This window comes from Mustela erminea, chromosome 8 (assembly GCF_009829155.1).
Source record: "Mustela erminea isolate mMusErm1 chromosome 8, mMusErm1.Pri, whole genome shotgun sequence".
NCBI lineage: Eukaryota > Metazoa > Chordata > Mammalia > Carnivora > Mustelidae > Mustela > Mustela erminea.
The window spans coordinates 34,373,915-34,387,302 of record NC_045621.1 but is presented as its reverse complement, the minus strand read 5'-3'; the positions used below and the strand labels follow the sequence as shown (position 1 = coordinate 34,387,302).

Genomic DNA, 13,388 nt, shown 5'->3' with positions numbered 1-13,388 from the left:
TTTTAACTTAAGAACAGGTACTTTTCTATCATCTCTCTCTCCCTACTTCTCTCACATTCTCCTCTCTCTCACTCCTGTGCTCTCAGTCTCCAGCATCTCTTCTCTCTCTCCATTATAAATATGGTATCAGCCAGTGTCTACCTTAAAGAAAGAATAACAAAATTTGGATAGCTGCACTACCTAAAACAAAGTACCTTGGTAAGCCAATATGTCCTTTTTTTTTTTTTTTAAACGTAGCTGAGAAGGTACTTTGCAACCTATCAAGAAACTTAATTCAATATAGCGTGGCAATAATGGTTATCCTAAGGAAAATGTACCAGAAAAAAAAAAATCAATTTAAAAGCCAATTCACTGTTTGACCTTAGTGAATTCATTTGGCCTTTGTTGCAACGAGTTAAAAGATTGATAAGAAATGATCAATAAAGACAAAGATTTCTGAAAACCTAAAATCTCCTCCACTGGGCTGTAACTATGTCGTTTGTTCTGTTGTAGGGAACATACTGCCTCTTTGGTGTTAAGAATGTGAATCTAAATTAAATGGATTAATTCCTTTCATGGTACATGATCCAGCATAGTGTTTGCTCAGTGTCAGAATGTCTTCGAACCTCTGTATATGGTAAATATCAAAATGTAATTTAAATATCAAAAGAGTAATTTAAATAGGAGACTGTGTTACATTTGTTTTGAAATCAGAGAAACCTGGCTTGAGTTTCCAAGACCTGTAACTACTATCTGTATAAGTTTACACAACTTTCATAAATTTCAATTACTTTAGTAGAAAATGAAGGTAAACATAGAGTTAAGAATTAAGTAAAACAGTTCAGTATCTGGCATGGAGTAAATCAAAGATCAGACATTATTAGTATCATTATTGGTGATACTCCTATTATGATAAATCATAAAGTTAAAGTTAGTAATGACATAGGGCATCACTGTATGCATTTTGTGACCTAAAATCATTCATGACTACTTTAATTTCATGTCCTAATCTTTTTTTTCTTCTTATAGTTCTCACACATTGCTAACACATGCTATCTTGCTATATTTTATGTATTAATAAAAAGTTTTAATTTCTTTTGCAACAAAAGGGAGTGTAAATAAACATGTAGATGGATAGATACAAATTATAACTATATAAATAATATACATATTTACAGTAATCTTGGTCTATGAATTACAAAATGTCACAAGATCTCATTAATTCTTACTTTATGGTGCTGGAAGAGAGGAAGGAAAAGGGATAGATAGAAGGCATAGTCTTTGCCCTGCTACTGTCTACAGAGTAGTAGGTATACAAGAGGACCTCAATGAATGCTGAATAAATATCTAAATTAACTCAGCCAATACTATTTAATATTTTCATGTGCAGAGCAATGGACCAAGCACCTTGGGCAATAAAAGATTTGCAACAAGCAAACCTAGCTCCCCTTTCTGAAACTTACCATAGAGTATTAAAAAACAAACTCAAAAAAAAAATAAATATTATAAACAAATGGCATTTTAATGAAGATTCAAACACAGTATAGTGTGTTTGTATGTTCTGGGGATGGGAATGGGTGTTTGAGTGGCAGACATCAGTTCCAACCTGAGGGATATCTGATAGATGCCTCGTACTATTAGCAACAATGAAGATTCTGAGTAGCACCCAGATACTGATTTCTAAGCAATGTCTAGAATAATTTTTCATTTAATTATGGGCTCCCAGGGCAAAGCAACACTGTACAGAGTCAGCACTCTAATTATAAAGACACACAGTAATAGCCCTGAGCTTCTCTAGCATAATCTTGAGGCAGCTGTGTGTCTCAGTCACTAAGGGTCCAACTCTTGATTTTGGCTCAGGTCATGATCCTCTCTCTCTCTCCTTCTCCGTCCCTTTCTCCATTCCCCATGTACTCTCTCTCTCTCTCTCAAAAAAAAAAAAAAGTTAATAAATGAATAAATAATAAAAATAATACAACCCTGTCCTCATAGATTACTGACCACTTCAGATGATAGATGGGCACCCTCATCACAAAGAATTGATTTAACCAAAGCTGAAACTTTTTCCCACAGTAGCCCAGTTTGTCATAAGGTATCCATCCATAAATAGGTAAAGATATGAAACAATCATTTCTGCATTTGGTCCTGAGGAGAAAATATTGTTTCTGGTGAACATGACACAATTTCCAATGTGTGTCTCTAATATAGCTTTCTTGCTACCAACTTCAGATTCTAATCATCTGAGAGGTTGTGAGGAAGAAAGCAGAAAGGATAAAAAGGAAGAGGAGGAGGAGGTTGTGAAGGAAGAAAAGGAAAAGCTGTCCAGTCCTGAAACCCAGGCTGTTAAAATCAAAATCTCTAGGAGTGGGGCTCAGGCATCAGTATTAAATAAAATATCCTGAGGGGAAAATAATGTGCTCCCATGGTTGAAAACCACACCAGGCAACGATCCGGGACATCGCTTCTCCAACTTTTCTGAGTGTAAGAATCACCCACATGGCTTGCTGAACCAGATCTATGAGCCCCAGCCCAAAAGATTCATGTGTCTCATCTCCAAAGATTCATCTAGGATGGAGTTTAAGGTTTTTAATTTCTAACCAGTTTCAAGATAATTCTCTGTTGTCCGTCTGTGAAGTATAATCTGAGTATTGGTGCTCAAGAGAATGGTACTAAAGGCTCCCTGAAAATAGACAGAAAAGGGAGTCACCTAGGAGATATTTTTTGCTCAGTAGATGGTCTATGGACAGGCAGCATCAGCATTTCCTGGGATATTCTAGAGATCCCAAATCTCAGACTCTGATGAATCAGAATTTGTATGTTGTTACCAAGATTTGCAGGTGATAGACATGTTCATTAAAGTTTGAGAAGTACTGTTCTGATTCTCAATTTTGGCCACTTGGAGTCACTTGAGCACTTGCAAAATCTCACAAGGCTTGTGACTAACCCCAGGAAGCTTTGTGGACAGGAGTTTTTAGAAATTGTCAGCAGGGCTCTTCTCTGCAGCAAAGTTTGGGAAGCACAACTCTAAAGACATGATTTTAGGTGGTGATATTATACAGATTTTTCCACAAACTTCTCTTCTCTCAATCTCCTAGTTTGTCACATTCTATTAATAGATACTCACTTGTACATGTTAATAAGAATCCTCTCAATCGCAAATGGCCATAGGAAGATGGACATTGTTTTATCAGTCATTTGCATCTTAGGGTTAACATAATTAGACTCTGAGATCACAAAGCTGGAAAAAAAGCGAGTCTTACTGGGCATTAGGAGAATAGAAGAGATGTTATTGATTGGGGGGGTCCTTCTTACCGTGAGCTGAAATGGATGAAAGTATGAAACACTGATGATGTGGAATATGATTAATTATTTCTTGTTCAGTCCAGAAGTAGAGTGCCCATGGAATACAGAGTGGCTGGAGGAAGGGGCTAAACTGGGGGAATAGATTGAATTTCTTTCAAGAAATGCCCACAAAAAGAACTTGAGGAATTATAAAATTATAATAAATTACATTGAAATTGGACATGGTAGATGAAGTAGCCATTAGAAACTATGACCAGAGACTATACTATTACACATGCATTTTTGTGTGTGTGTGTGTGAGCTTGCTGAGATCTAGAAATTCATTTTATATATTTTAAATGCCCGACAATGTTTTAGTTATGGGTACCCCAGTAATGTTAACCACACCGACTTGCTCCCTATTTAAACCAGATCAATTCTAGAGCTGTGACTGAATAAATAAACATGGCAAATACCCACCCAATAAGCATGTCGTCTGCATACACAGGTCTAAGATGGCTGGATTTTTTTTGCTTTCCTTTAATGCCTCCAGAAGGCTTGAGATTCCTGCTGAGTCATTTAATTGGAATTAGGTGTCTATTGAAGAAAGAAAAGTGTCACATTCCCTCTTATTTAGTGGCTCAGCTGTTTGAGGCGGAAACCAAGTTATGACTGAAGACACCTGAGGGTCACCTAATGAAACTGAAGCATCCAGGTCCTCACCGTTCACTCATGATGATCTGTTACAAAACACGTCATGTCAGAAATGGCTTCTGAAGTGGAAACATAAGTGTACTTTTCTTTGAAAAGTTCTTACTTATCTTGTTTCTCAGTGAATAAATACAGCGATGCAAAAGTTGGCTAATTTAAACTATTGCTTTTATTATAATTACACGGGAGCACAAATAAATAAGCACAAATAAATAAGCAGATTGTAAAATATTGCCAATTCACTAAAGAAAACAAATTGTTTTCAAACAACATCTGGTTACTTCAGTAGTATCAAAGTACATTTATAATTACATGTTACCTAAAAAAATCAAGTACAAAAATTAAGAGAAATTAAAACATCAGTGTTTATATTATTAGGTATATAGAAATGGCTAACAACACGTGAATAGAGAAATCTGTTAGCTAATGCTATTTGCACAATTTTCCAGGCACATACCTGACATTTTTAATGAGTTGTGAAAAATGTAATATGACATTCAGATTCTTAGATACGGTAAACATGTTATGTTGGAATGGATGTTAAATGGTTTCTTTTAAAAACCCTGTCTTTTAAAAATGTAGTGCCATTATCCACTAAAAAACATATGATTTTATATCATTTCTTCAATAGCTATTTGTTTTAATTTCTTGAAAAGAGCAAGAAAGTAAACATACAATTGCTAAATACGTAAACACATTTTTAGTGCAAGATAACAAGACCTGTGACTTTACTGTGCTTTGTTTTTTTTTTTATAATCACAGTGCACTTTACACCAATTGCTACACTATAAATGTTAACTCAAGGAGTTCCAAACAAAAGTGCATACTAAACATTTTCATATATATTATATACAGTATGTATACTGTATGTGGATGTACACACGTGTGAATGTAGATGCATTTAGGGTGGGCAACCCAGTCATATTTGGGAACAACTGAACACCTCAAAAAGATCTTCATCTATATTTGATTGAGACAAATCCAACACTATTTCTGTAAAGGTGTTTCCCCTTAAATTCAAAACTATAGTATTTAAAGGGAATTGTAATCAGACATTATTTTTTTCAGGTTACACACATTTTGCTACAATGTAATTAACCCAAATATCAAAGGGTTTTAAATCAATCCAAACAACAAGCCACAATGTTCAAGTCCAACATGGCAAACGTGTTATCCTTTTACTGAGTTACATAGACAGCAGTACATATCTTACGTGTACATAGAGAGTCTTATACATGAACATATTTTATACTTAGACATTAACTTTAATATGTTTTATTTTATTTTGACTGTACACTTCATCTGGAAAAAAAGAGAGAATACCATATATAAAAACACATAAGAGATGTCAAACACGTGATATTGTATAACTTCTTAGAAATAATTGGCTTTGTTTTGAAATTTTAATGATTGCATAATTAAGCTCCTTGAAGGCAGGGACCATATCTTTTAGAATATTTAATTCCAATGCTTCACAGAATTTTTAAAAACAACTATTAGATAAGTTTCTCAACAATGAACTGTTAATAATAAATTGTCCACATTCTATAATTAGCTATTTTCCCATTGAAGGAAGATGTAGTGAGTTCATCTCAAATATTATAGGTACCACTTTTTCTTCAGTTCTATTTAAATTTGGGGCACAATGAAGTGGGATTTGTTATTCTATTGCACTTCTATTCCTTTGCAAGGGTAAACTCTCTCTCGTCTCAGATTACCTACTGCTTAAATCACAGAAATTTTTTTTTTTTTAATTTCATAGGTAGCATAATTAGCTTACAAGCCCTTTTCTATTTTGGGGAAGTGACTCACCTTAACATATAAGTGATTAAAATTGCATTGTTAATGTGCATTGTTTTGATGTCTTATTTAGTTAGTTAAAACACTAATCTGAAAGGGTTTTCTAGTTTTATTGACTTGATTCTTAAACTTGCTCAAAGAGTCAAATCAAATTATATGTGAGAACAAGGCCCAAGCTAGAGTGTAGTAAGAAAAATGTTTCTCGAGCCTCTAGAAGCATTCGAGAAAACGAATTGGAACCCCCATTTCTGAAGTCCCAGTGTCACTTAGGGAAGTTGTATCTCATGGTATCCAGACAATTTCTGGATAGTGGAATGTGTATATTCTTTAAAACAACAAGTGTGGACCTCTTAAGGTTTTGTTTTGCTTCATTTTCCCAAATATTTTGTATGGGTGTCACTAACCTTCGCTTACACAAATCGATCACTCACTCCAAACTTGGTCCCACGGGATGAATACGGGGAAAGGGACATCAGTGTTCAAATGAAGACCTACCGTAACAGCTCAGAAGATGCTGGCTTCTGGCACTGAACAGAAATGCAGGATCTCCCACCCATTGATTCCAAAGAAATTTGTCTCTTATGTGCTAAGAAGTTTTCCCCATAGAAAAGTGTCTTGTTGACAGCCGATAAAATTCTGTTTCTATAAAAGCTGTGGGGAAAAGACCATTTCTCATACGTATGGGCTCTTCCCACCTGATAACCACACCACAATACCATTTGTTCTTTGGTACTGCTCTAAAAACTATGAGCTTTATCTTTCCAGAGTGTTCTGGCTGTCAACAGAATGTTTTATCATCTGACGTGTCCTGATTGACTGCCACCAGAGAATAAGCTGATTTTTCTTCCTATCCTAATGACCTCCTCTCCATATAAAGAAACATGGCACAAAAAGAAAATGAATTATAGAATGGTTCTCGCCACGTTGGCGAAGCCGAAACGGACAGTGGGTTAGGCACCCAATAAACTCTTGAGTCAAACATCACTGAGGCTGCTTTTCCAGATCTTTCAATGACTTCCCATTGGAAGGAAAATTTGAAGAAATTAAACAGAAACGGTTGCCTAAGGTCAGAGTTTCAAACAAGCTGCCTTCTCAGAAAATAACTTGCTTGAAAAAAAAAGAGTGCATGAAACCTGGCAGCAACATGGGTTTGGCAGAACAAATGGGAATGACTGAATCCAACACAAATCATTTCAGTACCTCTGTTTCCTTCTTGACAAGTGGCCAGCATTAAAAAATATCTTCTGCCTCATTCAGAGAGATACGGGAAAAGATTGGCGTCTGAAAAACACACTTGGATATGTTACCTACATATAAATTTCAAAGGAATTATCCAATCATTAACATACTGAGCCTGAACATACATATACATACCCAGATCATCATAAAGATGCTAGAATTGATGTCTTACACCCAATCTACTGGATCGAGTGTATGTGGTCATAAGAAGTTAAATCAGGCTAACATCCTGGGTCCTAAGCACATTTTATTTCCATTCTGATTTTATCTTAAAACATTTTCAAAACTCTTAGATTGGTACTCCATTGATTGTTGGGTTTGAAACATAATCTCTAACTGGTGAAACGTGACAGTAGGATTTATTTAAGCGACTTAAGATCTCTACATGATTTCCTATATTTGTGATCCTGCTTCTTCTTCTGCTTCTTTTTTTTTTTTTTAACCACCTTAGTTATACAAGCAAAGCCTAAAATCTCAGTAAGTGTTTTATGTATACAGTTCTCCTGCTGAGTCCTCATTCACGCAAAAACAACAGAGACACATGCTCCCACTTACCCTTTTTCCTTAATCTTTCAGAATTCTGATTGGACATCAAAATATACATTGATTATAAAAGATTAAAAAATTATTTTATAACATTTCAAAGGCTTGAAAGGAACTATTACTGATAAAGTATCACTAGGTTTTTAGCAATATAGATTACAAAAATCCCCTCACTCCTTTATATTTGGTTTTATTGAGCAGCACTATACTATTGCTGTCAAAACCCTTACAAGAAAAACCACTATGACAATAACTTCGAACACATACCTTTTCTCTCAGAAATATAATACTAAATCGATTATTAAAGAAGAATCACATACTGTCAATTTTAGGAAGCATAAATAGTAATTTAAATATACAAAATATATGAGATAGTTTCCTTTTTATCCATCTGTGGCAATATTTATATGCAACTAGCAATGTATTCTTAAAAGATATATAGGAATTTGTTTAACTTAAACTTTACCACCACGTAAAATCGAAGCCACCCATCCATCCCCTATCCCCTGCATTTCCTGTTTCTTCCTTGAAACAAAAATAAAATAAACAAGTGGTCATAATTCTTTGGTCATGGTGTCAGAATCAGTAAGAATGGATGTGATGGTCATGCACAGAAGATTACGACCCAAAAATGTGGTGATAACTAGTTTGAAAAACTTAAGAAATGTTAATTCATTAATGGACCTAAATTTTGCTTAGTGTACTAAAATATGTAAACGCATCTGTCAGAATGTTTATTTCTCATTTTCTAGGGGAAACAAACATACATGTGAAAAGTTACTTAAAAATAGTGATGGCAGTGGCAATAAAGCCACTGGTCCCACTTTCTTGAAAGCAGTCGTGCTATTTAAGCTTTCGATTCCTTGTTACTTCCATTGTCACAGTGAACCCTGGTCTCCTCCAATTAGATCCATGATGCAAAGACAGGTGTCCTGAAAGTCATTTCTGAAGGAATTTTTTTCTTCTGAGATATCCAAATATATCCTAACAACTCTCTTTGGAGCCTGACTAACCATTGCTTGGTATAAACAAGACAATATTGAAGAGAAATTCTTATAAAGCCAATGTAGCAAAAATATTTGTGTTGATATAACGTGGACATCCAAATTATGCATCACATTTGCATCCATTTCCCATCAAATCCTTAAAACCTTAGAAAACAACAGATGTTCTTAACGAATATGATACTTGACTTCTACATTACTAGCACCAGATCATATATTATGTGATTGAACATGATTTATAGCTGTGAGTTCTTATACAGAAGCCAAATGTGGACAGAAAAAAAAATAACATCTTAAATGCAAAAATTAATAATAAAGGCATCAAGGGATTACATATAAAAGAGATAACAAACCAGTTAATACCGAAATTATATCATATAGTAAAACTCTTGATATTTCTGTAATTTATATACGTATAATGTGTATTATTTCAGGAGTCACCCATAAACTAGTAAAATATTTACATCTTAATATCTTTTGGATTCAAAATAATCCGGGATAAATAAGTGTCTTAATTGCAAGGATACAATTAATATACATTTTATCGAGAATTTGCCTTGAGTAGGCACAGCTTCCCATGGGCTTTCCAGGGAAGCACTGGCATTCCATTCCGACAGAGAAGATACGTAACAGCTACTTATCGCATGACTGAGTCGACCTCCCTCTTCATGTAAAATGATGTGGAGCTCCCGCCATCCTGTATGCAGTCATATGGCAGTATCCCAGAACACCGTTTGCTGCTTAGAATAGGGTGGGGGGCTGCACTTCTTTGCCCCAGCGTTCTTCTTCCAGCTGGGCAGGATAGGCATGCTATCCTGTTTGCAAAGCCCCTTTTCCGTTTTCTGTCTAGCTTTTATTTCCTTGCACAAGCAACGCTTTTTCTCAATCATCTCAAGCATTGTATGGTCTCCATGAAACCACTGCATGCATGCCACCTAGCAAAAAAGAAAGAGTGAATACAGAAGCAAAAAACGGTATGAAAGCAATCTCTCTCTCTCTCTTTTTTTTTTTTTTTTTTGCACTGTGCTAGTAGTCATTTCAAGAAATGTCAGCTGTTTCTATGTATTTGTAATTCTTACAAAGCAAAATTAAAGTGTGGGAACTATAAATAAATTTAATACTTAAGTAAACTTTGTGACATAATCAAACAATTATTTGGGCAAGAATATTTTTCCAATATGTTTTAGGAGCTCACAATATGGACGTAACCCTTTCTTTTTTTTAAGCAATTTGCCTAGTATCTATCTACTGCTTTTATGCCAACTCCATTGTCTCATAGGTCCCAATGTGTCTAAGTTTAGTTATCGGAACTGCTTTTCAGTGATAGCTAAGATGAATGTGGTATGTTTGAAAAATTTAAAGACCGTTTTTCTTCTTGAAATAAAACTTTCATTTGTTAATAGAAAACACATGGAACTTAGACATTTCATAATTCTTCTACCAAAATGACTTCTACCAAAATACATCTAATGTTTGGAATTTAAATGTTTAAATAATTTTTTGCAAAGAAATTTTTCTATATTTTTTGATGCTTTAGCAAATGTCCAAGTTAGACTCCTTGGCCATCATACGAACCCAGAGCCCAATAAGTTCTAGCACGTTAGAGAAACAGATTCTTCAGGTCAATTATGTACCAGAAGATGATTCAGAACTGATAATACATTGACACTCATACATATATCTCTGGGCAGATCAATGCTGGTCCCAGGTATATGTGGTCATGTCCCCTAATAACCATTCTTTAGAGCAACTGAGTTCAGTTTGTCACACAAGGACAGCAATATGATTGGGCCACAAACCCAGCCTGAGGAAGCTTCTCCTTAATTGTCTAAGCAAATCTACTCTTTGACTTTAAGGATTAAAATAGCTCAGAGTCACTGAATAAGATGTTACAATTTTAGTATAAAAATCAGAGCAAAGGGGCGCCTGGGTGGCTCAATCATTAAACGTCTGCCTCCAGCTTTGGTCGTGATCCCAGGGTCCTGGGATCCAGCCCCGCATCAGGCTCCCTGCTCGGCAGGAAGCCTGCTTCTCCCTCTCCCACTCCTTCTGCTTGTAGTCCCTCTCTCGCTATCTTTCTTTCTGGCAAATAAATAAAATCTTTTAAAAAATTTTTAAAAATCAGAGCAAATACTTATGTAACATTTACTCTATACCAGATCCCATTCTAATACATTTGCATAGTTTAATTCATTCATTCCTCACAATGATGACGTTCTGAAATAAGAACTATTTATTAACCCATAATGATGAGTAAAATGAGATTTAGAGAGATTTAGCAGCTCGTTTAAGCTTACAGAGCCAGCAAAGGGCAAAGTTGGGATTGGATCCCAAGAATTCATCTCTAATGTTATGCTTTTAACAACTACTCCATACTGACTTTCAGTGTATATGTATATGTAGAAGTAGAAAGGATTGAGAAGATAAATAAGTCCAACACCCTCAATATACAGATGAAGAAGCTAAAACTTCAAGAAATTACATATGTTGCCTAAAGCCAGGCAGGTAAGTTTCTGGCATGAGCAAGGCAAGACTGAAATTCTCATGATTCCTAATCCATTATGGAGTGGGCAGGATCTAGAGCTAGAAGACAAGAATTCAAAGCCTGGATGTGTCAGATTTCTCCCAGTCACTGCACTTCGTGGTTTCTTTATGTGAATAACTGAATTGGTAATATCTCAATTTTAGAAGGTGGTATAAGGATTAAATTGGATAATGAAGTCATTTTTCAAAACACTGAACCACTGCCCAACCATTATTATTATAATACTGACAAATACCTAGGAGATTTCCATACCTGCTTTCTGTCACACATGTGCAAAAAGCTCTGTATATGATATATTAAGTCCTCCTAGCCACCTTGAAAGCTTAGATTTATCTATACAGTACAAGTGTGAAAGCAGAAACTAGATCAAGGTCACGGCTTATAATAGAGACCTCTATCAAACCCAGATCTGTTCAATTCCAAAGTGAATATTCTTTCTACTACATCTCCTGATCATTATCTAGAAATAATAATAATAATTATTGTCATAGTTACTACCATTTCCAGATGCTACTCAAGAAATGCTAATATATTTATGGCTTTTTGAGAGAATAAATAGTGTGTATCAAATAAACCCAAATCAGTGGCTTGGACTTGGGGAGTCCAGAAGATGGCACTCTTAGATTAATATCTTGTATGTGTCTAACTTGATGTGAAGTTCCTTGAAAAACAAAACAAAACAAAACAAAATGAGCTTTGTTTTATGGCCATGGGTGTTTGCTTTTTAAATGGTATTTAGATATTTGTTAAATTCTTCCAACTGATAGGCTTTTGTCCCAACAAAACATTGCCAAAGTGGCTCAGAAGTTTTTCAAAGGATTTCTAGTATTTTATAACTTGATAATCCATGCAATAAAAATACAGTAAGTCTATTTTGGTGGAAATACAAGCAAAATTTATTAAGTAACTATAAACTCTTAAAATGGATTTATGACATAGAATTCCCAGAGGGAAGGTCCCAAATTTTATCCATCAGCAGCCCCAACATGCAGAACAGAGTCATTAAGCTCTTGATAAAAGTTTTTTGAATGAATAGAAGCCACCATCATTGAACAGCTCTTGTTAACTCTTAGAAAGCTCACCAGATCATTTTCTTCTTAGTAAAATCTTGCTGGAGTTTACACATTCCAACAAAACTGTAAAACCTCCAGGCTTCTTTCAGATATTTACAGCATCACTTTGATATTTGCATTGTATTTGCTTTTCCACACAAACCTAAAATCATTTGTTACTTAGTTTTCTTCAATATTTAAGAGTGAGAATCAATACATGTCATTGTAAAATAATACTTCTCCTAGGTTGCTCTAACAACAATATCTCCAATATATTTCATCGTAGTCATTACATTTCAGATATGTATAACTGCATTACTGTAAATGTGTATTTCCCTTCAATTAGAAGTTTGCACTATATAAGTGTATCAATTTAAGAATAATCCATTCTTTAAGAAAATCTAAAAAATAAAAGTTTAAGAATAAAAAGTTATAAAGTATGATTCCATATTCTTTACATTTTTATTTTAAAGTAGTTAAATGTCCACTTGATTGATATAATGGTTTAAAATATTAGTAGAAGAAAATCAACCCCTTTTTACAAAAATGCTATAATATTAAACTATTTTCTTTTGGTGGTCAATACAAATTCTGTGAGAAAACATTGGTCAATACATGAATGACAGCTAGACATTCCAAGATAATTTAAATACAGGTTATTAGAAAATAGCCAATTCAAGATTTTTAAAATTTCAATATTTTAATAAATCTGTTGAAGAGTGCTATAGAATCATCTCACATTAAACTGTTATGGAACATTCTTTTCTCATTTGAGATACCCAAGAAATTTATTACTATACTAAGATGAGATAAATGCATTTTGAATGTGATTCATTTTGGGGAAGACAAATCTACTTCCTGTGTTTACTTTTATATAGCCTGTAGTTTTCAATATTTCTTTCTGGATGGCGCATGCTCTTTTTAATTCCTAGAATTAATCTCCAACATTATCCACTATGGCCATTTATATGGCAGAATCTCTCTCCCTAAACCAAGTTTAAAAATCACATTTCACTCTGACAGTAGGATGTGCTTTAATTTATTAGTTTGTACATAACAAATAGGACATTAAGCAATTATATGAAGCGTGTTAAGAACACTATCCATAAAATATTTCATGACTTTGCAGTGTTTTTGTTTTGTTTTGTTTTATCACCAAATTCTTCAAAGCTTTTTGAAATTTAGCTATAAAATTCCATTTCACCTCACCCTGGAGTTAAAAGAATTCTGGAA

The 13,388-nt window shown here is 34.5% G+C and overlaps 1 protein-coding gene across 5 annotated transcripts in view; it reads right to left on the bottom strand.

The window, feature by feature from the left end:
• Positions 1-13,388, bottom strand: part of NYAP2 (neuronal tyrosine-phosphorylated phosphoinositide-3-kinase adaptor 2) — a 313,460-nt gene that overhangs the window by 50,908 nt on the left and 249,164 nt on the right. For 4 of the 5 annotated variants that reach the window (XM_032354996.1, XM_032354997.1, XM_032354998.1 and 1 more), the window contains one exon: positions 7,447-9,493. The exons of the other annotated variant lie outside the window; for it this stretch is intronic. In XM_032354996.1, the coding sequence (XP_032210887.1) occupies positions 9,266-9,493 (228 nt within the window). In that variant the 3' untranslated portion in view covers positions 7,447-9,265. Of the gene's footprint in view, positions 1-7,446; positions 9,494-13,388 lie in introns of those variants that run through there. 5 annotated transcript variants of the gene reach the window in all.